Source organism: Oratosquilla oratoria, chromosome 42, assembly GCF_046742065.1.
Source record: "Oratosquilla oratoria isolate Oo_2021 chromosome 42, ASM4674206v1, whole genome shotgun sequence".
NCBI classification, from domain to species: Eukaryota; Metazoa; Arthropoda; class Malacostraca; order Stomatopoda; family Squillidae; genus Oratosquilla; species Oratosquilla oratoria.
Window position 1 is genome coordinate 9,514,297 of NC_134818.1, and position 26,340 is coordinate 9,540,636.

General features: G+C 38.6%; 2 protein-coding genes across 2 annotated transcripts; one reads left to right on the top strand and one right to left on the bottom strand.

Annotated features, from left to right (window-relative positions):
* Positions 1-1,491: 1,491 nt before the first annotated feature.
* LOC143021342 (zinc transporter 6-A-like) lies at positions 1,492-18,909 on the top strand. Its single transcript, XM_076178770.1, has 11 exons — positions 1,492-1,510; positions 2,396-2,533; positions 3,757-3,806; positions 5,215-5,368; positions 5,510-5,552; positions 9,479-9,661; positions 9,785-9,928; positions 10,565-10,684; positions 10,830-10,932; positions 11,064-11,330; positions 17,985-18,909. Exons 2-11 carry the CDS (start codon positions 2,482-2,484, stop codon positions 18,507-18,509), a joined length of 1,641 nt encoding a protein of 546 aa, XP_076034885.1. The 5' UTR covers positions 1,492-1,510; positions 2,396-2,481; the 3' UTR covers positions 18,510-18,909.
* A 158-nt stretch (positions 18,910-19,067) lies between these two features.
* Positions 19,068-24,963, bottom strand: Dhpr (dihydropteridine reductase). The gene is made up of 6 exons (XM_076178771.1): positions 24,820-24,963; positions 21,755-21,857; positions 20,344-20,430; positions 20,114-20,254; positions 19,791-19,983; positions 19,068-19,658 (listed from the first exon to the last, which is right to left on the bottom strand). Exons 1-6 carry the CDS (start codon positions 24,901-24,903, stop codon positions 19,559-19,561), a joined length of 708 nt encoding a protein of 235 aa, XP_076034886.1. The 5' UTR covers positions 24,904-24,963; the 3' UTR covers positions 19,068-19,558.
* Positions 24,964-26,340: the final 1,377 nt, after the last annotated feature.

Genomic DNA, 26,340 nt, shown 5'->3' on the forward strand with positions numbered 1-26,340 from the left:
GATGCTGTAATGATTATAATTTATGTTATATTATTTGTTTTTGTTTTGTTATAATTTGTCTGTCTGATTTTCATTTATTATTAGTTATATGTCAATTTATTATCATTTACTATTTACCTGTTTGTTTGTTATTCAACTATACCAATGCATTTATTTATGTATTTTAATTGTTATTTACATTGTTATAGTTTTAATTTATTATTATTATGATTTTTTTTTTTTTTTTTTTGCATCCGACCTAGATATGGATCAAAAGGTCTCCTGTCGGCATGCTTTGCCTTTGTAATCCTTTGACAAAGACAGACAATGAAAATGCAGATGTTTTAGCAGATTTCTTTAGCACGGTGTTCAGAGGAACCACAGAGGTGCCCTCACGGCCAATACAAGATGTACCTGAGTTGCCCTCCACGGAACTTACAGTGGTAAGAATTAAATGGTTGTCACATTGGAAGTGTGACAGACAATGCAGCAAATGTCACCAAGATGAGAAAACTCTTGGAGGAATCGAGTGAACTTGAGCATACTGTCCTCACATACGGCTTATACCGTTCCTTATATCGATATGCTAAAAATGTCCTTTAGCAATCAGATCGCATATCAGATAGCAATCCCACAACATTTAAAATCTATTAAAAAATCTATCTAAATAAAATAAATCTGATTTAGATAAAAAAAAAAATCGATTTTTTTATATATTTAAAAAAAAAAAAAAAATCGCAAACCCTGGTGTCCACTAACCTCATACAATAATACCTGTTAAGTCCGGCTAAAATTGGCATTTCAAAGCATAACAGTGCCTTAAAATAGTTTCTTATTTCACTATAGAATTTTCTATTAACTTATACTGCATTTAATAAGTCAGTAGTTGATATATTTGTCCTATATACAATGTTAGGTTTCTAGTTTTGATATATTTGTCCAATATAAAATGTTAGGTTACAAAGAAAGCAATGGCCTCCGCTAGCGGACCCAGGGATCTGGGTGCGCACGTTCTGTGTAATAGTAGTCCTTGGTCCAAGGTTATTTATTTGTTTATTTATCTATTTATTTATCCACTTTATTTACTTTTTTGTAGTTTTATTCTTATTTATATATTGATTCATTTATCGATCCTTTTTTGTCTTACCCCAAGAAAGGAGGACAAATGCATTTCCGGTATGAGGTTGCGACGCATGGAGGACAAGGTGCTCAAAGGGAGGACTGTCCGGCTTAAAGCCGGACGTCTGGTCACCCTAGCAAGGCATGTTCCATAACTAATTGTATGCTTGGTTGACTCCGCCACGCACAATCGCAGACTATCAGTTGGAAGAATATAAATGTGTTTAGTTAGTTGGAGAAAAGTTAGATAGTAACTCATTACACTGGCTTACCTCCCGGATGAATTTCTGTCCTGGGTTAGAGCTGTGCGGTGACACCGTTCTTGACCGCTAATTCAGATGTCCGAATTCGAGTCCCGTCCAAGACTGAGGATTTCGGCATCGCTGCACTCCGAGCCGGCACTCCAACTCTGGTAAACAAGTTGTTGTGTGTGTAATGTCATATACCCACTGGTTGGGCTGCATATGCATTCTGAGCTCATATACGGAAGGGTAATATATGTTGATCACGAGTGCAGCACGTGATCCAAGACCGTGGTGAATCCCAACCCCAACCCCGTATACTACAGTACAACTACGTACAGTGCAAGAAAGTTATGAGACAGCAGTTGGCTTTCCTTTATCTCATTTTCGAATCCCATTCCGAGATCTTGCCTCATTATTGCTAAGGTGGAGATGGAAAAATCCACACAAAAAGATGTTTGGAGTAAGAACCAACGCCCATCCTACAAATTATTGTTGATAACGTGACTATGCCCTCCAAGGAAGAATATTTAGATTTCTGTGGGAGGGCAGAAAATTAAAACCAAGGTTGAAAATTCAACATCCATCCATTATGCAGCGTGCGTTTGAAATGATTATATATGAACATATATCTAATCAGTTGTGGAAAAGAGTGTTATTCCTCTATAATGTAGTGTCGAAGCTCTTCACTTTGATTTCGCAATCTTTCCACACCTTCAGTGTGTTGAGTATTATTTTCACTGATGAAGATATATCTTATTTCTGTCATTACACGAATGAATTTTTCTTGTCAATAGCTATATTTGATTACCTAATGATAGAATATTATTATACAAGTACAAATATCACATCTATGAAGTTGTGTATGGAATTTTATTGAAAATTATGATACTCCTGCCACTCTTTTTTCAAGGATATACGTTTTTATAGATTTAGCAAATAATCTTAGTTAATATAAGATTAACATTAGCAACTTTAACCCCCATTGTCTTATAGCAGGTAAAGTGGAGAAAATCAAGTGAAAATAACTTCATTGACATTTGTTTTGATTGTAGGCTTGCTGAGTTGGAACACATATGCCTTTTTAACTACCTTGGGACGCTTTTATCCATGGCGGGATCCGTTCATATACTCATCGGATATGAGGAACAGAGATGTTAAAATCGACGCAGAAGACGTAAAATGTCGGGACGGTAAAGTCGTGTTATGTTGAAAATAAGTTTTATGTTAATTTGTTCAATTTTCCCCAAAACCCAAAGACTGAAGGAGTAAATTTTTACGTGCAACTTTTTTTCATTTTATTTCCCCATTACTTGCGTTGAGGAGATCTAAGTAATTATTTGTTTTCGAGTTGGAATCTGTTTCCTTAATTTTTTATTATTTACACAGACAATGTTTATTATAGACTTCTGAACGAGGCAACCCAAGTAGGCCTGTTATATGATTCATTATCTCCTTCACTAAGCCAGCTCAGCAGCTCTAACACTTCACCATACATCATCCCAGAAGGAAAATAGGATAACAGATTCTGCAGGATCACTACAAACAAGTACCTATCATTGGTCCCTTTTCAACTTGATTTATGACATTTTGTTCAGAATCCAGATCATAAGGCTTGGTCTTAAGACTTTATTCTTTTGAAGTAAAACTTGATGAATTGAAACTTATTTCCAATATATTTCATATTAGTTAAGGTTTATTTGTAATTTTTTTCCAAGTTCTCATGTAAGAGATATGCATTCCAAGGAGAGAGTACTGCTCAGAACTATCTTGTGATCAGCAAAACTGGGCACATAAGTCATCTGTTCTCCTAGAGAGCCATTACCACTATAAGTACATCCCTGCACAGAAGGAGTTGTGAGAAAGATGCGCACAGCCTGATGAAGGAAGTTATTTAGGTTCTGGAGTAGAGGGTTAGGTTGAGTTGAATTAGGTAAAAGCTGGATCAATAATTGATTATCTGTTACCGTGGAATAGATTAACCGTTTGGAGTCTGCTCTGGGGAAACATGAACAAGTGCTTGAACTATGTTGCTTTTTATATTATTAATATCAATCATAAGATTGAGGAAGAACATGGTTCCTTGCAGGACAGAATTGATGATGTCTTCTGGGTATGGCATGGGGAGGTCTTGTATGAATAAGTTAAATGGTGATCGTAAAGGAAAATCAAAGATATAAACTATTTATCTCAATTTTTCATTGCTAAGGAATTTTTCACAGGATAGAGAGGAGAAACTAGTTTACTTTGTGTAGGCTTTTTCTTAAAGGGTATGCTTAAATAGTTTTCATTAATCAGAGGAAATTAATGACCACAAGCAGGATAGCTATTTCTAACCAAAATTAGCCATGTTTTTGTGCCCCGACTACTTCAATGGAATAAAAGTTTGATTTTACTATACGTGTTTATGTTGCAGGTGCGACAAAGTGCAGCCATACTGGAGAGGCTGTTGGAATGGAGCCCATTGTGAGTGTCATTTATAAATTGAACACAGATTTACCTCTCCACTGTACCCTTCTTCCCCTTTCCCCAATCCCTCCCTTCCCCCCACCTTCCTTTCCTCTGACTACAAGCACATCATCATCTGCAAACAACTTACCCACCTCACACTTCTCTCCACTCATTCAGTATCTCCAAAACCATGCCTAGTGTCCTTGTGTTAATCTCACTTACTGCCCTGTTCATGCACTTGTTGAACAACCATGGTGATATTACACAACCCTGTCACAGACCCACCTTCTCAAACATCTCCATCTTTCTCCACTCTCAACCCTCACACAAGCACTACTACTTGTATAGAAACTTTTACTGCCATCAGCAGATTTCCCCTTGTCCTATACCATCACAATACATTCCAGAATGTTTATATGTCTACCATATCATACACCTCCTGATCTATGAAAGCCCAAAAGACATCCTTACCATTTGTCAGAAACTTCTTGCAGATTGTAGTACAAAAGTTTGATTTATATACCATAATTTTTTCCTAAAGTACTTATTGCTGGTCTCCAGTTTCTCTCTTTCCCTCCTAATCCTATCAGTTAATACCCTCACATTATCCTTTCCAAGTACATTTATCCAACTGATCCCTCTAAAATTACTACATATTTGTCCCCATTTCCCTTGTATACTGGAACCATTAATGTAGTCTCCAGTCTAGGCCAAAGCAAAGTTTACACCCACCTTACACCCTTCCCACATGTATACAAAAATAACAATAATAAAGAATAAATAGAATTAGATAAATGAATAAACAGATAAAAATATTGTTCCACTGATCTTAGCACTTCATAAGTGAAGGGCCATCACTGTCTCCACCAACACTGCTTGGATCACAAGCAATGCAGCATGACACACCACTTCAATAGCAGGATTCAACAGCTAGAGCTGGTTTACCCCCACCATTTCATTGTGTGTGCTACCCCCCGTGTAAGGGGGAAAAAGCCTTTGGTATATGTATGTGTGTGTGTGCATGTGTGTTTTAAATTAAAGTTTGTATGAAAATCTAACCTGCACATAGGTGTAATAGAAATTCTCATAGTTGTCACGTATTCTAACTTCAAAAGCACATATTATATGAGTGCTAGTAATGCTCATATAGTTTGAGCAAGAAGAAAAATGGTCTTCAAAATTATATGTTTTAAGTACTTTATTTCTTTTCTTTTTCTTCTCTTTATTTTTCCCCTTTTATTTTTATTTTTCTTTCTTTTTCTTTTTTCCTTTTCTTTTTTTCCCCTTTTTATAATCTCCATTCTTACTTTAGTTTCTTAATATCAGTTTCCTATCTCTTTTAAGTTTAAATTTTTTCATATATATTTGAGAAAAGTTATATACAAGATTATCTTCATTTCAGTTTTTCATTCGTCCCTTTAAGGAAACTAACCTGTTAACAGTTTTGCGTTGGGTTGCGGAAGAGCTGTTGTGGCTCATGAAGCAGAAGCATGCAAAGTCTAGTCTCTTTCTGGGTTTCATCAACCTTAGCTTCACATTTGTGCTCCTGTCTTGGTGTCATGCATCTGAGAGTATGGGTGAGTATTTGCAGTATGTTTACTAGACATTAATACAAAAAAATGGACAAATGTATATATGTATATATATATTAGAGGACATTTTTGTGCTATCTTAACATGAATTACTTCTATAGAATATGAATTTCCTTTTTTTTTCAGCTTTATTAGCATACACCTACCTTTCATGGTTTAGTTTGTTAAGGTAAGTTAATGGGTGAACCTGTGCAAATTGTATATAAGATTTTGTTTTATATTCTGTACTTGATCACACTTCTGAAACTCAGTCATTTAGATAATAATGAATGATAGATTGGTGTTACTGATGTTGCAGAGAATATTTTGTGTTATTTTGTGCAAAGTATCCCTCTCAGAGTTGAAAATTGGTTATCCTTATTTTGCATATTATTTGACAAATATTATAATAGCCTTCTTTTAGTCTTAAGGTACAGACCTTTATAAAGAACACACAATCCTATTTCTTATAACACTTTTCATTCCACCCAGACATTTACTTGCTTCCCTTACTCGATACTTGATTTCCACCCCAGTTCTTCCATTCCCTACTACATTTGACCCTAAATACTTGAAGATCTTCAACTTTTCCAGCCTCTCTCTTTTGAAACTTACCTCCAACTCCCTACCACCCTCTCATACATCTCATCACTTCACTCTTGCCTACATTACTTTCAGCTTTCTCCTTTCCCATGCTCAGCCTCCCCTTTGACCCAACCACAAATGCAATGCAAACATCTGGTTCAGTTCCCACTTGTTTCCATTCACACTTACTGGCGCAAAACCCCTGCTCATCATCCTCATGATTACCTCCTATACCACCCCATCCATTTATGTATTGAACAACCAAGGTGACTTTTCATAATTCTGGCACAACCCAAACTTCACCGCAGACCATTGATTCTCACCATTCCCAACCCTAACACAAGCTCACCCACTCTTAAAAACATATAACCACCCCTTCCCCCTATCCCATACATCTGCAACACATCCCACAATTCCTGTCTACCCCGTCATGTGCTTTCTCCAAATACATAAAAGCACAAAGGACATCCTTACCTTATGCCAAAAACTTCTTGCATATCTACCTAACTACAACAATTTTATCTATGTACCCTCCTCCTTGTCTAAACCCATACTGTTCTTCCCCAATTACTCCCTCTGTTCCCCTCCTAACCCTCTCAGTTAACACCTTCTGATATGTTTATCCAACTACACTTACAAGACTGATCCCTCTAAAGCTATTGCAGTCATATCTATTTCCTTTACCTTTTTTATAGTAGAACACTACAAACACATTCCCCTCCCTTAGGCACACATTAGACATCCTTACTAACCAATCCACTCTAACCACTCCTCTTTTTGTCATGGAAGTGGTAAAATACAAGTTCAAGAGAACAGCATAGAAGCAGTAATGGACAGGTTCAGGTAAATAGTGTAGAGGAGGGACAGCAGCAGTACAAAAGTATCATCATCCATGAATGAGAAGAGATTTGAAACTCTTAACATGATGAATATTGTGTGGCTCTGTCTGTTGAGGAAGGAAGAGATAAGACAGAAGATAAGGATGAGTGGAGAATGGTTGTATGTGGATGATGCTGAGATGCATGGAAGGGATCTTTCTCTGTCTTCTCTTTTTCTGTATGAGGGGATGGGGAGTGGGGGTCACTGTGTGCATGGTTTGTGTGTGCGTATATGTATGTGTATATATATATATATATATACACACATGCATACACATACATGCACACACAAAAAGCTACTAAGAAAAATTGAAATAATAGGTGGTGTACAAAGTTATTGGAATGGATGGAAGATTCCTAGAACGGGAGAAAAATGAGGGTGGTATTTGAGACAAAAACTCGACCTGGGAAGAAATGATAAGTGGAGTTCCACAAGGTTCTGTATTGGTTCCAATAATGTTTGTCATATATATAAATGACATGAAGGTGTGGAATGTTATATGAACTTCTTTGCAGATTATGCAAAACTACTAAAGAAAGTAAGTACAGAGGAAGACTGAATCACTACAGAAAGACCTGGATAAAGTCTGGGAATAGAGTCAAAAGTGGGAAGTGAACTTCAACATCAAGAAATGTAGTATAATGGAGTTTGGAAAAAGTAAAATTAGAATATCAGGGCAATATAAAATTGGTATGAAGGAAGTAAAAAAAAAAAAGCTCGGGAAGGGACCTAGGAGTAATTATCAGGAAAGACATGTCATCAGACAAGCATATCAACAGAATAGTTGGAGAAACCTTCAATTTACTAAGATCAATGAAAGTGGCCTTTGATTCCTTGGATGAGGAAATGGTAAAGAAAATATTAGTCACACTGATAAGACCAAGATTGGAGTACACTATGACACTAGGGACACCCAACACTAAAAAGAATATAAAGAAATTAGAAATAATCCAAAGAGCAATGACAAAGATGGCACCAACACTCTCTAAATTGACATATAAACAAAGGTTTTCCAAACTGGAACTACCAACCCTGGAACAAAGAAGAGTAAGAGGAGATGTGACCATTTACAGAATTATGAAAGGGATGGAAGTCCTCGACCGAGATGATTTATTAAAGTGGGATAAGAGAAAAACAAGAGGACATGAAAAGAAACTCAAAAAGGATAATTATAGAAGAGATCTGAAAAAGAACAGTTTCCCACACAGAGTGGTATAGATATCTGGAACAAATTGGATGAGGCAACAGTGTGTGCAAAAACTATACAAGAATTTGAGAACAAACTAGATGCTGAAAGCTCTCTTCCCGTATAATACAACTAGGTAAATAGACATGGTAGCCAAGTGAAAGACACGCACCCATTTCACTCCCATCCACCACCCTTGTTTCACTCTCATCTTGGCTCCTCATGTATGAAGGGTCATCCCTGTCTTCTGTCCACTGCCTTGAATCAGAAGCAAAGCAGTAAGACAGAGCAATTCCACAGCAAGGCTGCTTCATTTAATTGGTGACCTCCCCTCTCCATCCCCCTCATGCAGAAAATGGAGAAGACAGGGAGAAATCCCATTTTGGGGTGCGTCAAAATATCGTCCACACACAACCCTTCCCTACTCCTCCCCCCATTACCTGCCCCCTCCCTTCCTTGCATCAAAGTATCACCTCTACTCAGCCATTCTCCCCTCATTTCAATATCTTGTCTTCTCCCTTCCTTGCTCAAAGCCTCTTTCACCCACATCCATCCACCTTGTCTTTTGCTTCCACCTCATCTGGGTCATCACTTCTTATTCCTTACATAACTATAGTAGTTTCTCATCTTTCAATAATTTTTGCCACACACAGTGCTTAACATTGAAGTGTACCATTGAATGTCACCTAGTACACTTCAGAGACTAAACCAGTGCCCCCTGCCTTGAAAGTCGTCAGAAAAGACCATGACATTTGCCAACCTACAGCTATTAGTTTGCCATTACATTCTGCATAGCAACAGACTTCCTGCACATGCTGGATTTGTAGTGAGTGATAGGTTTTTGTCCATAATAGTGATAATGATCATTGCCTTGAGTTTCAGTGACAGGAATTCTGCAACCATGCAGTGGCTTGCAATGGCCCTCCAACCCTCATATAGATTTCTTTTGGAAAAAAAATTGGAGTTATCTGTGTTTTAATAGTGTGGGACTGTTTCTGTCACTAGTTTACATTAGCAGAAGGAGGGGAGCAGTCACAGTTGCCAACTTTCCTCATGTGAAGTGGTGGAGGAGATACAGTCAAAGCTGATAAAGATCTTAGGCTTAGTCTGGAGATCAAATGCTAGTCCTTCTGGGCTGAGGTGGGGAGCAGTTAAGGTTTTCTGCTTGCCTTATGTGAAAAGGTGAAGGAAATTCAGTTGATAGAGAGAGATCTTGAGCCTGATCCAGAGATCTAATGCCAGCCCCTCAGGTTCACCTCAAGATGGAGGCGAGTGTTGATGGGTTTTGAACAGACAGGAGAAACATGATTCTCTTTAATATCAGTCTTGTAGGACGTTTAGTTGCAAAGCAACAAGCCTTTGTTTTCTGAGTTCAACACTGGGAATGTTTTGTGTTTGAAGAGGCTATTGCTGTCAGTAGGCATTCATGGGTTATATATTTTTGTATTGTATGACTTTTTTTACAGCCTGCTTACAAGTGTGATTTGCATATGGGTTGAGGGCCACACTGCTACTGCAAAGTACCTCTTTGGATTTACAAGATGTGAAGCTTTAGCTGTGTTTACCACAGTTGTCTTGTCTCTTCTTGGAGCACTTTTCATAATTAAGGAAAGCATTGAGAGGCTTTTAAATCCGGTTGAAGTTCATACGTAAGTAGTTGAATGTTTTGTTATTCAATTGTTTTCTTTTGGAATTTGATATTATCATCAGTAGTATATAAAAAAAGAAAAAATAGTTTGTGTATTCACTGTAATTTACATTGTTACTTCCAGGGGCTTACTAACATTGGGAGGTATTGTGGGCCTTATACTACACATCAGTATGACTTTGTGTACACACAATCCTCCTTTGGCGTATGTACTTCAGTCATCTCAGTCATCCCCTCTACAAGAACATGTGGCAGATATATGCCAAAGGTAAGATTTTATTTATTTATTTAATTTATTTATTATTATTTTTTAGGCCTTGAATAACAATGTACATGGTTATACCAGAGTACTTCTATCTCCACACCATCTTTATATCAAAGGCTTCTTCCCTCATATGAGGTAGGTAGCTAGCTGAGGCATGCACCCACCCTCACCCATTCCTGTACTAGGGTATTAACTGCATTTTACCATGCAGTAATGATTGCATGGTAGCATGCAGCCAATGATTTAGGGACTGATTTGAGGTGTCCCTACAGACTGGAGTTGTACACAGTTTTATCTGTTAGTTAAATTTGTATTCATAGAGGAATGATGATGCTTTTGTACTACAAAAAGGGACAAAGTGGGATGGAGTGATGGGACTAGGGTCCTGCTGTTAAATGGAATGGTTCTCTACAATTTAGCTTAGTGATGCACAAACAAGTTTTGATAAGATTTTTTTTTTAATCTTAAAAAAAAAAACTATACCATGTATGATTTTTTCCAGTACTTCTCTAGTTTTAATTTTCGAAGATTGCATAAGTTAAAACATCAAGAATGTGTCATGAAGTTTGAAGTTCCACACTGCTTTTTATATTGTGTTTATCTTATTCTGTAAATAACTAATTATTTGTGCATTTTCAGCATTTGCATCCACATACCAGCACTCAGGCATCTACTTCTGCCACGTGTCAATCCTATGGTTCTTATATCCATTGCTGGGTTTCTCACCACTGTCATAGACCACATTATAATACAGCTATAGTAAATATTTAAAGGATACATTTAATTTGGAGATATTTTGCTGTACATGAAATTGAATGTTTAGTATTGTGACATATGAAAATATATATTGAAGTGGTTAAAAATGCAAGCTTTATATATATATTATTATTTTTTTCATATATAGTAGTTATCATGGTGCGGACACTGTCGCTGCCTTGATTATAGCATTTTTGACCATTACAACCATGTTACCCCTTGGACTGTGTTCAGCAAACCTACTTCTACAGGTAAATAGTTTCAAGCTTTGTTGATAAAAATTTGGTGAGAGTTGAAATTGCAATATTTGGTTTTCATTACAAGTGTTTTTATTATCATAGTTATTATACTGTTTCTTAAGTTTTGGTTTCTTTATGAACAGTCAACTCCATCTGGAGTTGTAGCTCAACTAGACAAGTGTTTACGAGAAGCCCTGACTCTAGATGGGGTATTGGAATTCCGCCATGAACACTTCTGGTTCTTGGGAGGTGACTATGGCAGTAAAAGGAATTCAACCATTCCATTAGTAGGGGGAGGAATCTTGGCTGGAAGTCTTCATGTCCGTGTCAGGCGTGATGCAAATGAGCAGGTGGTCCTTTCCCATGTTCGTGATCGGCTGCTGCCCATTGTGCCTCTCCTAACCATTCAGGTAATTTATTTCATTTATTTATTTATTTATTTATTTTTATGCTCATTGGCCGAGCAGGTTAGGGCGTCGATACATGTGGCAAAGGTCGAAATGATGATGATTCAAACCCTTGGAGTGAGTTGAACTAAGGGCATGGTTCATTAAATTTCATACTACAAAGTCTACTGTAAGGTACACCATCCTAGCCTCCTGATAGGGAGAGTTTGTGACATTAAACTTTAATAAAAAATATATATATATATATACAGTGCTCGACAAGGAAGTACGAATGGTTAGCGAGAATGAGTGATGAGGAGAATGAATGGTCATAAATCAATAAACAAAAGCTCACATCGTACCTCTAATACTTTGATGGGTGGCCTTTACGTGCAACGATCTTATGAAGGCTGTTTGGAATGGAAGTGGCGTACTTGGCAAGATGTGCAGGGGTTATACTAGCCCAGGATTGGCGAATGGCTGCATCGAGCTTGGGCACAGAGTTCGTATCTTTACCCTGCAGGTCTTGTTTAATATGGCTCCACAGGTTTTCTATTGGGTTTATGTCAGGACTTTTGCCTGGCCAGTCTGCTATGTAAGGTATATGACAGTCTTTAAGCCACTGAGTAACACTACGAGCAGTGTGGGCTGGGGCATGATCTTGTAATGGAGGTAGCCAAGTCAAAGGCATGCACCCACTCCCATCAACCACCATTGTTTCCGTTTCCCCTTCATTTTAGTAATAGTAATGATAATTTCATATGTATTTTATCATATACCAAGGGCTTTTTACCACTTACAAAGGAAGTAGCTAAAGTCAAAGGCATGAATCCACTCCCACCCATTTCATCCCCACATACAGGAGTCCCTCAAATAACGTGGATTCGAATAACACGGATTTTATCTCAAAACAATCTCAAATGTAGAGAACCGTTTTAAAATTCGCGCCGAGTCGGGTACGCATACGCACACACGCGGCAACATCGCAAACATTTGTGGTGACTGCTTTCTATTTTACTTTATACAGTCGATCCTCATATAACGCGGTCAGTATGTACTTTGGGAACTGCTCAAACAAGGGTGTTGGGCGAGGGGATAGCCGTGGGTGGCTGCCTGCGGTCACGTGTCAACTTACAGGTACTGATGCAGGAGGGAGGGTGGGGAGGAGAGGGTGGTAGGGGGGTAGCCAACAGGCTTTAGCTTGTCGCTTCCACCATCTGCGCTGTGCTATCGTGAAATTTTACCGCCCTAACCTGTTGAAGTGTAATGTTTCTTTCGTTTGGAACACAACTAATAAGTCTGATAATGAGTGCTTGTCATGTCTTAATTTCTCTTATGAGGTTCTTGTTACTGGCAGTGGTGGTTTGGGAGATCAAAAACAGACATATACACCCTTACACACATGTAGACACACACACGTAGACATGTGGTAGACAACCAGTGTATGTTGTGAATGCGCGTGCGTGTACACACAAATACGAACACAGACGTGCACGTACATGCTTACCGGTACTTGTACATGTGAACACAGACACATACATGCATGCACACACACAAGACACACACACACACACACACAAGACACACACACACACACATACATATACCAAGGCTTTTTCCCCCTTACTAGGGAGGTAGCCAAAATGGAAAAGGCATAAAATCATTCCCACCCATTCCATCCCTGAAAACACTCCACACCCCTCCCTCCCATCTTAGCACCTCCTAGATATGCCACATACACACACATATACATATGCCACATACACACATGTGTATATGCCACATACACACACATATGTATATACCCCACATACACATACGCCACATACACACACATGTATATACACACAAACACATACATACATGCGTGCACACACACACACACATGTACACATACATACGGTTCTCAGTATTTAATATGGAATGTCAGCATACGCGGATTTGGTCATACATGGTAATTTCAGGAACCTAACCCCCGTGTTATTTGAGAGACTCCTGTACTCCAATTCTATTCACCACTCCTCCCTCCCTCCTTTCTTGGCTCCTCCTGGATGACAGGTCATCCTTGCATCTTGCCCACTGATTTAAGTCAGAAGCAATGTAGCAAGACATGGCACATCCACAGCAAAGCTGCTTTGTATAATCAGCACCCCCCCCCCCTTCTCTGTCCCCCTATGCAGAAAAAGAGAAGACAAGGAGAAATCCCTTTGGGCTGTGTCAAAATATCATTCACACATACTCACTCACCCACTCCCATGCATTACAGCATCATCCATACACAACCATTCTCCACTCACTCCTATCTTCTGTCTTCTCCCTTCCTTTCTTAACAGACATTCCCCTCTTTCCCAATGCCTCTTTCACCCTATTGGTCCATATCATCCTTGGTCGCCCCCTCATGTTCACTCCTTCCACCTCTACATTCCACACCTCTTTTACTACTATTTCTTCACTCATTTTTTCCATTTGTCCAAACCATCCAAATACTCTTTCATCAACCCTATCTCCCAACTCCTTTTCCACCCCCACTCTTCCTTGTTTCTCACTCTATCTAACCTAGTAACCCCTACCATACTTCTCAGGCATTTTATCTCAAACCCATTTAAATTATTCCCCCCTTTTGTTCCATGTTTCTGCCCCACACAGTTCTGTCGACACTATCACCCCATCATGCAATCTTCTCTTAGGATCTGTACCCAAATGTCTATTTCTCATGACACTTTGTAATCCCCCAAGGCATTTAGTTGCTTCTCTCACTCTACATTCCATCTCCACTTCTCCTTTTAATGCAACATTCACCCCCAAGTATCTAAAGCTGTCCCCTTCCCCCAGTCTAACAATAATTATACATACATATATCAAAAGCTCTTTCCCACCTAACAGGGGAGGTAGCCAAAAAACAAAGGCATAAAATCCACTCCCACCCATTCCATCCTCACATATTTGACTCCCATTCAGCTCCCTCCCTTCTTGGCTCATCTTGGATTATGGGTCATCCCTGCATCTTGTCCACTGCCCTATGTTGACACAGCACATCCACAGCAAGGCTGCTTCATTAAATTGGAGGACCACCCCCACATCGTCCCCTCATGCAGAAAAAGAGAAGCTGGGAAGAAATCCCTTCGGGCTGCATCAAATTATTTTTTCACAAATACTCCCACTACACTCCCATCCTGTACCTACTCCCCTTCATGAATCACAGCATCATTCATACACAACCATTCTCCATTCACCCCTATCTTGTCTTCTCATGTCCTTCCTCAACAGATGTTCCCCGCTTTCCCAATGCCCCATTTACCCCATCCATCCATCTCGTCCTAGGTTGACCCCTCATGTTCACTCCTTTTACCTACCTTTCACACCTCTTTTACTAATCTTTCTTCACCCATTCTTTCCATGTGTCCAAACCATCCCAATACTCTTTCATCAACCCTATTTCCCAACTCCCTTTCCTCCCCCATTCTTCTCCTCACCTCATTTCTCACTCTATCCAACCTAGTAACCCCATCATACTTCACTCAGTTCTATCCCCCACATTATTTAATCTATACATGCATGACTTACCCACGCCAGACACCTCAGAAATACAAATCTCTTCTTACGCAGACGACATAACAATCACATGCACACATCGTAACACAGACAAAGCTGCAGAAATAATCCAGCCTTACCTTGACACACTCAACACATGGTTCATCACAAACAGACTCAAAATAGCTCCAACCAAATCTACAGCAACACTTCTCACCAACTGGACAAAAGAACACAAATACATACCTCATCTCTACATCAACAACACTCTAATACCACACACAAACACACCGAAAATTCTTGGTGTAACATACGATACATCCATGTCTTTCAAACAACACCTCACAAACATAAAAAACAAATGCACACCTAGACTTAACGCACTTAAGTCAATCACTGGAACAACATTTGGACAAAACAAAGAAACTAATATAACAATATACAAACAATGTATACGCTCAGTGATGAATTATGCGAGTCCTGCATGGGCTCCTAATCTCAGTGAGACACACCACAACACCCTTCAAATCATACAAAACAAAGCCCTAAAAACAATTACAGGCTGCACAAATACATCACCTACAGACCATTTACACCATGAAACAAAAGTCCTCAAAGTCAAGGAACACCTCGACATGAGAGGCACACAAACACTTGCTGCAGCCACCACAAACACATCACACCCGTTACACTACATAGCAGAACACCCACACACACCAAGAAACATTAAAACTACACCCAAAGACCTTTATTACACAAAGATACTCTCTTCTCTTCCTCCACAACCACCAAATACCAGCCTCCGGAAACATATTCATAATCATATCACTCACCGCTCCATTAACACACTGAAAGACAACACACTGCTGCATGCCAGACCCCCTGATATCCACCCTTCTGAATCCTCTCTCCCACGTAAGGACAGAGTCCACTTGGCCAGACTGCGATGCGGTCACCACCCAGCACTTCTAAGCTACCAGAGGAGGCTGGACGACCGTGTTGTGAACAGCTGCCCAGGATGTAACACTTCACCCCATACCATACAACACATAATGGAAGACTGCATTATACACAATCATGCACGCAAACAACACAACATACACTCTATAAAGGATTTGTGGGAAAACCCAGTCTCGGCTGTGGCCTTCCTTGGGGAGACGGGACTGCTCGGACAGACAGTCTAGGGAACGACAACAACAACAACAACTTCACAGGCACCTCCCTCTCATCTTAGTTCCTCCTGGATGTGTTATTCCTGTATCCCACCCACTGCCTTGGGTCAGAGGATATGTAATAAGACACAGTACATCCACAGCAAAGCTGCTTCACATAATCAATGACCCCCTCCCCTTGCTTCTCTGTTCCCTCACGCAGAACAAGAGAAGACTGGAGGAAAATTCCTTTATGCCGCATGAAAATATCATTCACACATAAATACACCTACCCTCCCACCCTTCCTTGTATAACAGTATCATCTATACACAGCCATTCTCCACTCATCCCTATCTTCTGCCTTCTCCCCTCCTTGCCCAACAGAAATTCCCCTCTTTCTCAATGCCCCCTTCACCCTATCCATCCATCTCATCCTCAGTCATCTCCTGAAGTTCACTCTCTACACCTCATTTACTAATCTTTCTTCTCTTGTTCTTTCCAAGTATCCAAAATGTCCCAATACTCTTTCATCAGTCCTGTCTTCTTAGACATACAATGAATCAGTGGGGGTAAACAAGCTTTGGCTGTCAGGCCGTGCTGTGGTGCTGTGTCTTGCAGCATGCTCTGACCTGAACAGTGGATGGAGGACAGGTATGATCCTTCATCCACATAGAGCTTAGAGAGAATGGACAAAAAATGGGTTTTGGATGGGTATGGAATGGATGAAGGGCAGGTGTATGCTTTGATTTAGCCACTCCACATACAAGGAGAAAAGGTATATTGGTGTGTGTATATATATATATACACACACACATACACCAAGGGCTTCTTCCCCCATGTAAGGAAGGTAGCCAAGTCAGAGGCATGCACCCTCATCCACACATTCTATTGAATGCTACTAAAGATAACATTATTTCAAGTGGTTAGATTGATTTGGTTTAACATCTCAAACTCCTATCAGGTTTTAAACATTGCCCATTATAGAGGACTTTGTGGTGTGGAATTTAATGAACCATGTCCTTGGTCCAGTGGTATTTGCTCTTTCTTTTTTATTATTAGGCCTAATGCCCTATGCTCACATTGAAAAATGCATCGGTCTTCCTTGTTGCAAAAATATTTTCCAGCTATTTACCTTTAGTTCTTCACTCTTACATTGGTGTTTAATTCTTCTTCTTCAGCTCTGCTGATTATTAGTAGTTGTGTTTCTTCAACATTTATCGTTTCATATAAAATTATACTCCTTCCCTCTTTTATCCTCTGTCTGTTCCCATCTTTACTATATTCAGTTGTCATCCACAATATCCAATATCCTCTTCTCTCTTCCTTTTGGCCCTCCTTGCTATCACTGCATCAAAGTATGCTGTGAATAAACCCATTTTCTTGACAGTCATTGTTCTGACACTCTTGCATTAACTGGGACCATACAAGTTTTTTATTACTTTCTATTCTTGTCCAGTTACTTCATACTTTTCTTCCATAAACACTCCTAGATTTTTCTCTTCTTTTGCCTTTGCAGACATTTTGCATGTTTTGGTATTGAAATGATGTACGTTTGGTATTGAATTTAATTTTTTACTCTTGGCTTTAAGCATGTATGGTATCCAGATTTTTCTTGTTGATATGTGGGCTGAAGGATGCATGAATATCTAAAGTGAGGCCTGGTTTTTCAGGATTTTGTACACTGGAAGAAGTTAGCCATTAATGTTTACTGTTGGATGTTTCTCCAATTCGTTGTTGACTATTGATTTTTACTGTGGGATGTTTCTTTGATTCATGGTCATCTGGGGTGAGCAGTCATTAATAAATGTGGAGGGGAGGCTGCCATTCTGTTATGTCTCAGCCACAGTTTTTATATGTTAATATGTGTATGAAAGTTCTCAGTAGCTGTTTGTAGTTGCTGCAGTACTTGTAAGGGAGATTGAGATCATTGTATATATGCACATATACTTGACATATAAATGGCTCACTAAGGTTTAATTATTGTAACCTCTACAGGTATTTAAGGATGACTGGACAAGGAGTTCCACAACTCTGCAGCTGCTCAATGACTCAGCTCAGGCACTTAAAACATCACTATCAAAGTCCTCCAATTATGTGAACATAAGTTACCCACCTCCATATACATCATATCACATTCCATCATGCCCTCCTTCACATCCTAAAGTCACCAAATGTGCAAGTCAAGAACATGTTGGTGGTAATGAAGCTCCATATAGTGTTATGAATGCCCACTCTCATTTGTGTGAAGATGAGAATAAGGGTCACTCACATCAAGAAGCCTCCATATCACAAGGGTTTTGTACTACTGTAAATGGTCTTTATGATATTCAAAAAAGTAATGACAATCATATAGATTATGCTAATAATGCTTTATCACAAGCAAAGTCCTACTACTCACCAAATTGTGTGAATATGGACTTCACTAATTCAAATAGACATACCCCTGCTTCAAAAAACCTGTTGGTTAAAGGAACAAGCACTTTTGATCAAGATGGAATCACAGAGTTCCTGCCAAGATAACAAATATTTCTTGTATTTATTTCATATGCAAATGCTAACAGTTACAGGGGATGGTAGAAATGCATGCCCCATGGGGTTTCACTTTTGTTGGGATCTGTCCATCTCTCCTCCAATGCAGCATTGTACAGCTGCAGTGGTTGGCATTATTCAGACCAAAATTTTTAGCTTTCCGTATATAGCTAGATTTAACATTTTGGGTCTGCATAATGTCTCATACAATTTGTTATGAAATTGTACATTCTAAATAATATAAATTGATATTTCCTTATAAGTATTAATCTGATAGAATAAAGATGTTTTCCATGTGCACTATTACATTGCTTTTGATGAAATGATATATGTTATTATGTGAAGAGTGTTCATTACCCTGAATAAAATTATTCTTTATATTTGATCTCAAGATCGTATTAAATTCTGTTCCTAAAAGCATTTACTTCATACACTATTTTTTGAAATGTTCCTTGAAAGAAAGTGGAAATAATATACTTTGTTATACTTCCCTTCTTGTAAAGTAAAAAGAAAAGAGGACAAAAAAAAAAAAGTGATTACAAGATACAATTGTTTCTTTTATCCATTTAATTGGCAAAGCACAGATACATTATCTTAAAACTAGGGAATGTTGCCTAGAACATTAAACTTATACCAATTAAACTTACTGAAATATATCCCCAAGACAAGCAACAAAAAATACATTTCCCATCAAGAGGAAAAGCCAAGTCTCTACCTTCTCTGCAGTCTAATAGGAAGCTCATCTGACTGGGAAGCAGAAACTGCAGAGAAGCAAGGGACTTTTAGTATGCACAGTATTCAGATTCAACACTGAATACATGCATGCTGCACCATTTTCAGTATTTCATTAATGTAATCTGGTCTCCATATCACTTCCCATGAGGCACATTGGTAGCAAAACGACTCATTAACATTAAAAAATATTTCCTAACTTCTGCAACCCAAAACTTGTGCAAGACGTCTACTTCAATTACATTCTGCAAGTCTTGTAAAAAGGCTAGCAAATGTTAAGTAGTAATCATGAAATGACAATTGATGCATTAAGCCATAACCAGCTCTGTCTTCCCATCTTTTGTTATCAACTGAACCAAACTACCTGTCTTGGGCCGTTCTTGTCCATTTGCCCACTTGTAGAAGAGGCTGTAAAAGAAAAAGTGTTAAATTTTTGTATCAACCATGAGTTTACAAAGAATTTTTTTATTAATTTTTGTATCAACGAGTACAAAAGTACTGTTTACATGCATATAAATTTAATAAAAATTATTAGCATACTCTGAAACAAATTCAAGAGAAGTCCATGTGGTTGTATCTGCTCCTGACATCCACTTGCGATTCATAGGTGTGTCAAGGGTGGTGGGAAGGATACACAGAGCTGTTGAGCCTTTTGGAAGGCCAGATTTTTCTTCTCCTAGACTTTTAGTCAACTGGTGTACAGCTGCCTTTGCCAGACCGTATCCAATCATACCTAAAGGAAATGGACAATGTCAATAAAATAACCCTGGCAAATAAATGCATATATGTCATGAATAATTTTTGGTACATTACCTCCCTTGTAAGGGGGAAAAAGCCTTGGTATATGTATGTATGTACATTACCTGGAGTTCCATTTACTGCTGGAAATGCCCCAGGCAGTGTAAGTAAACCACCCTCCTTCAGGAAAGAAGATGCAGCTTGAGCAGAAATTGTTGATGACCATACAGACTGTTGCCACATCATTTCACAACTCTTCAGGAAGTCTGTAAATTAAATGTTACATAAAAATGTATGGGAAGATTTAATACAACTTTTTTCATATGCAAAGTAATAAAACTACAAGATCTATTACCTTTGTGTGCTGCATTACCACCTGCCCAACCTCCTGCAACATTGATGATAGCATCAACCTTTCCATCCGCAAGAACCTTCTCAAGCCCTGTTTAAGGTATAGAGGTATTATTTTTGTGTATGGCTTCAGACACTTCATGTGAATCCATGTTTGACAAAAAATAATAATAATTTCAGTAAACCCTTAATATAACAAACCCCATTATAGTGAATTTCAGATATAATAAATGTATTATTCCTTCCTAATTACCCAATAATATAATGAACCTAGTTCAATATATAATTTGGAAGTTCATAAGCAGTGATGCTGTCTATCACTGAGAGTACCTAAGTATGACTTTTTTCTATTTCCGCAGCCAGCATACCCAGTTTACACTTCAGGCACCAGTAGTACACCTTCCTCACTGCCATTAGCTACACTAGAAATTCTTTTTGCTGAATTGAATGATTAAGTGAACAGTGCCAGCATACAACTGGTGTTAAATGCAGTTAGTATTAAGTGCAGGCTGAATTGCAAGTATACAGTTTACAGCTACTGTAAGTGTAAAATACAACAGTAAAGTGCACAAAGTTCAAAATATAAAGTGATACAGTGTAATACAGTACTCTAATATATTTCCCTAGTTGTAGTATACATAAGAACTGTGGAAGTAGAGGTCCATTTCTGCATTCCCATGGTCAATTCTAACCTTAAATTGTCCTTTGTGATTTTATCTTATTACTCCATTATCCAACATGCTCATCTGTGCAGATGAGCTGACAAAAATACCCCAGCATAGCGCTATAACTACAAAATAGCAGTTGTAGATATCTAAGCCTCTTCAAACTAGAACAATGGCTGACAAATAACAGACGGTAGCCCCCCCCCCCCTTAAAAATCACCAGCATCATCACTCAATCCAAACAACCTTGAATCAAAGAATCATCCGATAGTAAAAGTGAGTAACCAAACCCTTCCATGGAAAAGATCACAACAATTATGGGCCTCAATTTTGGCAGACAGCATCTACAGCTTCACTTCCTGGCATGGTTAGTACAGTGCAGTACAGTACTGTAAAAATACATTATACTTTATTCTCTTTCTCTCTTTTTTTTATTGTTGCCCAACCAGTTCAGAGCATTACTACTTGAATGTGAGGTCATGAGTGGAAGCAATTCAAGGCTATCTGGCAGAGTTCATAGTTAAGGTCCTGCTTCAAAAAGTCCCACATATTAATTACAGAGGCACCATCTTCGCCCTCTGTGAGAGGGAGAGCTCATGATTTTAAACCAAAATAGACATGTACAACAAAATATGTATTAGTTACATTTGAACACGTGAGAGCAAGAAACCTTAAGATACACTGTCAGACCCTTCCTCCCCAAATGGTTCATTATATCAAGGGTTTACTCTAAGATGAATAAATACATACCAGAAAGGACAGACTGAGCTTGCTCTGACCAACTTGCATCTCGTGGAACTGTGATGCAAAAGTCTGCATTATCATTGCTTACCAGGTCAATGCTACCAACCCACTGGAATTATAGTAAGACATATGAGTACTCAGACAGATCTGAATTAAAGTTCTTTATTTATCTATATACCAAGGGTTCCCCCCCCCTGATATGGGAGGGCTATACATGTGGAATAAAGGAAAAGAGTTGAGTTTTAAGTTGTTGCACTGGATGTCATCTGCTAGAAAGACCAGGGACAATGGATTGATTGAACTGATTGTAAAACTGTTACAAAAAAATTCTTGTCTATCAATCAACCCATTGCTCAGGGTGTCTCCTGCAGGAGACACACAGCTCCCAGGTAACTGGCCAACCACCTCCTTCTCTATCTGGCTGGTACACCAATAAACACATACACAAAGACATAAAAAAATATATATATATATACATATATATATATATATATATATATATATATAATGTATGTATAAAAAACAGGAATTCCCTGTCACCTCACCATGTGGTCACCATTTACAACATGCAGGGGAACACTGTAGTAGGATTCATGTCCCCTACTAAGGGAAAAGTAAGGGGTGGAGTCCAAGAAATACTCATACATTTGGTGAAGACAGGAGAAAGGAGGGATAGTGCACATTAAAAGTGACACAGCATTTCTCTTTGACTGAGGATTAGTTTTTGATCATAAAAAAAATGCCACTGGACACTGGTCTGTGGGGATATCACTTAAGTTCCTAAAGTACAGATGGCAGAAAACTTGTAGAGTCAAAACTAGATCAGGTCATATATGAGCTCTGAGCTCTCATCTGTGAGAATTATTATTGATCACAAGTCCAATGTGTGATTCAAAACCAAAGTGAATCACAAGGAACACAGCATGACAAAATAAGAAAGGAGACCGTGAAGGATAGAGGTGATAGGAGAGAGTGTAGAAGGAAAAAGAAAGGGAATCAGATGAGAAAGGAGGAAGAGGGAGATAGAGGGGAAGGGAAACAGGGTAGAGGGAAAGGGAGAGGGGAGATAAGGAAAGGGAGAGAGGAGATAAGGAAAGGGGAGAGAGGAGAGTGGAAGGGAGAAAGAAGAGGAGGGGAAGGGAGAAAGTTGGAGAGGTTTGAGAGAGAGAGGAGGAGGAGGGGGATTGGGATGAAGGAGATGGATGAGGAGGTGTGAGTGGTTGGAGGGATGAGAGGGTAGAATGTACAAAGGGGAGGGGGCAGGAGGTAAACAAGAAAAGGAGGGAGAGGAGGAAGAGGAGAGAGGGTAATGAGAAGGAGAGGAGGGGAAGGGAGAAGAGGTGTTAAGGGAAAATGTGATGGAAAGGGGGATGGAGCAATGAAGAAGGAAAGTATAAGAAAAGGAAAGGGAGAAAACAGGAAACTGTGGCAATGGTAGTCAGGTTTCACCCCCTGGGGAGAAATTGTTGTGTGTGTGTGTGTGTGGGGGGGGGTTTAGAGCCAAGCTGTTTTCTAAAAGGGACCACTGTACAAGTGAATTAAAAATTCTAACTGAAGTAACAGATTATAGCTTCTAAATGTGGCCAATGGAGGGGGGGGGGGCAACAAGGGTCTGCCAGAAGGATTGGTCAATTTACCAGTTTCTATCTTTTTGAACAATATTCTACCATCTGTCCTTAAAGCCATTACACTCCAGGGTATAGGGTATAGAGAACTGTGACACATGAACTGAATACAGAGAATGAAGTGTGAGGGGAAGGGATGATAAAGAGGGGATGGAAGCAAAGAAAATCAAATAAATACTGAAGAAGTGAAGAAGGGAAGTTGTTCTTCAATCTCTTCAACCCCTTGTTGAACAAAATTGCCTGGGATTAGCCTTTAAAGGTTGGAGAGTTAAACAATAATTAAATGAAAAATATCTGTCATTAAAAAAAAATCAAAATAGCCAAAAGACTACATCAAGAAGTGGTAGGATGTTGTGGAAAAGAGGACATGAGAAAATGAATGGAAACTGAAGGATTAGCTGGAGATGGTAGGATACCAAATTAATGGAAAGATGGTGAAGACCTTGTACACATGTGAAGGCTTAGAGCCAAGAGCAGAGGAAGAAGTGAGGAGGAGAGGAGATGGTGTGGTTACTGGGTGCTGTTTACTGCCTGGGGACAAGATTCCTGGCCAAGGTCACAAACAGGCCTGGGCTGATCACATGTTTGTCCCAGCATGTCCACTCCTATTTTGGTAAACATGCATAAAGTAGATTCTCCATGCTACTGCCTTGCACAGCATACTACTACATAAGACAGAAATGAGTAAAATTGCCATGTATCCATGGTCTCTGAGGAATGGCATGATCTGAATAATAATCATCACTTGGGTAACCTGTTGTTCCAGACTATTAGAAATTTACATATTCCTTTTCCCTAATAATAAAAAAAAGTCACTGGATGAAAATGTCAGTGTCTTCATAAACATTATCATATGTCCCTGACTTGTATGTAAAAGTTATTGCCATACATTTTAAATACAAAAATTGTATATTCAGCACAAAAAAAACCGGAACTTTATTACTTCTCCAATTGTAGTGCTCCCCTTGAGCATCGTTCGAGGGAAGCAAGGTACCGTACACTAAAATGTACGCTTATTTTCCAATAAAAATCACTGGTTTCTCATCTATACTATGTATAAATTGAAGATAAAATCGCTATGGCCTCTACAGCCATTTTACTAATACTGTTTATGTCAGTATATAAATTAAAATAGAAAAAATGAGATAATACACTCTTCTGCATCTGCTTGTATGCGTGATCCTTCTCAAGTCCGTTAATCAATAAATCTTTCCAGAAGAGATGACATCTGAAGGACTCTATTATGCCTAAAACTGTGACAAGATTGCTTCCTTTGAAAATTACTCTAAAGCATCTACTAAATTATTCAGATGTACATGTGACTTAAATTTGTGAGATGTAATTCTCGAGATAAAAGCACGAAACGTCAGATGACGCAAGTCAGTTCGTCGCCTTCTGGGCGACTATGATATGAGTTATAAACAAAGTTCTAATTATTACACTTACCCAGCCTTTTGCTTTAAAGTGACTGGCTATTGCAGAACCCAATGCACCACGACCACCATAGATAATAACTTTCCCAGCAGCCATTTCGACGTTCGTCTTCCTCTTACCGTCGTCTGCTACGGTCTGATCACCTGACGAAGCAAACTGTTGCTTATTGTAGTGGAACAAACTTAAAACTGTCGTATAAGAAAGATGTTTCTCCAACTGCATTTGTGATTATGAGTATCATCTACACAAACATTCTTGAGGTCAATATTATATCTAATATTTTCTAACCAAATAAAATTTACAAGTTCGTTATGAGAAAAAATACAAGTTAATTTCGGACAACGGACAATTTTCGGACAATGTACTCTGATTTTTGGCACACACACATACTCATATGGATATTTATTTACATAAAGGTACATCACAGGAAATTAATGTGGAGGTTAGGAAATGAAGGACATGGAGAAAACACTCAAGAATGGGTGAAAGATTTCCTGGTGACAAACTCATGAAAACAGTGATGAAAGATGGGAGGGATTTTAGAGGAGTGGCTAGTGGGGTTACACATAGATTGGTAATTATTTTAACAAACATCAATGGCACGATTCGCGGAACAAACAATTACACTAATATAGTACCAAAATGGCAACTATGATAGACTATCAACGAATTGGCTAATCCCACTGCTGCTATACAAAATATGTGGTGCACCAAAGGACACAATATCTCTTTAATGGTGGATGTAAATCACACCATCGTGGGAAATAAAACTTTGTTAGGCCACGAATACCACTGGTAAAATTAGTGGCTATATATATACATATATATATATATATATATATATATATATGTATATATATATATATATATATACATATAAATATATGCATATATATATATATATATATATATATATATATATATATACACACATACATACATACATCTGTGAAATAATACGTTAACTGAGATTTTTAATTGATATTCAGAAGGTACTTAATCATGATCGCTACCACCATAACAACAGAATAACTTTTATACGAACACGCAGTATTTCGTGGAACACGGTTTTATTTTATACCCTAGGTCTTAGATATTACGCTGCAGTCACTGAATTGAGAGCGGAGGAAGGACATTTCATCATCATCATCGCCCGAAATCATTTGTTGCAAACTTCTAAGCTGCTGGCGTTGTGTAGCGATACCAGTTATTCTTCCAAGAATCCAAAGTTCATCCAGATCTTTTTTAAAAGCATCCAAACTTGTGGCTGTGATTACTTTGTTGGGTAGAGAGTTCCAGTTGATAATAATTCTTGGACTAAATGAATTTTTCCTCACTGTTTTATGCCTGTGGTTTTTAAATAATTTCCTGGAATGACATTGTGTTGCTGATTATTCCTGAGCTGTGAAGAGCAGACGAATCTATTCTCTCTAATCCATTTAAAAAATTGTAAACATGTATCATGTCACCTCTTTGATGTAGCCTCTCATCGTATTCAGATTTCCAAGTTCTGGAAGTAATTTAGTTGCTCCT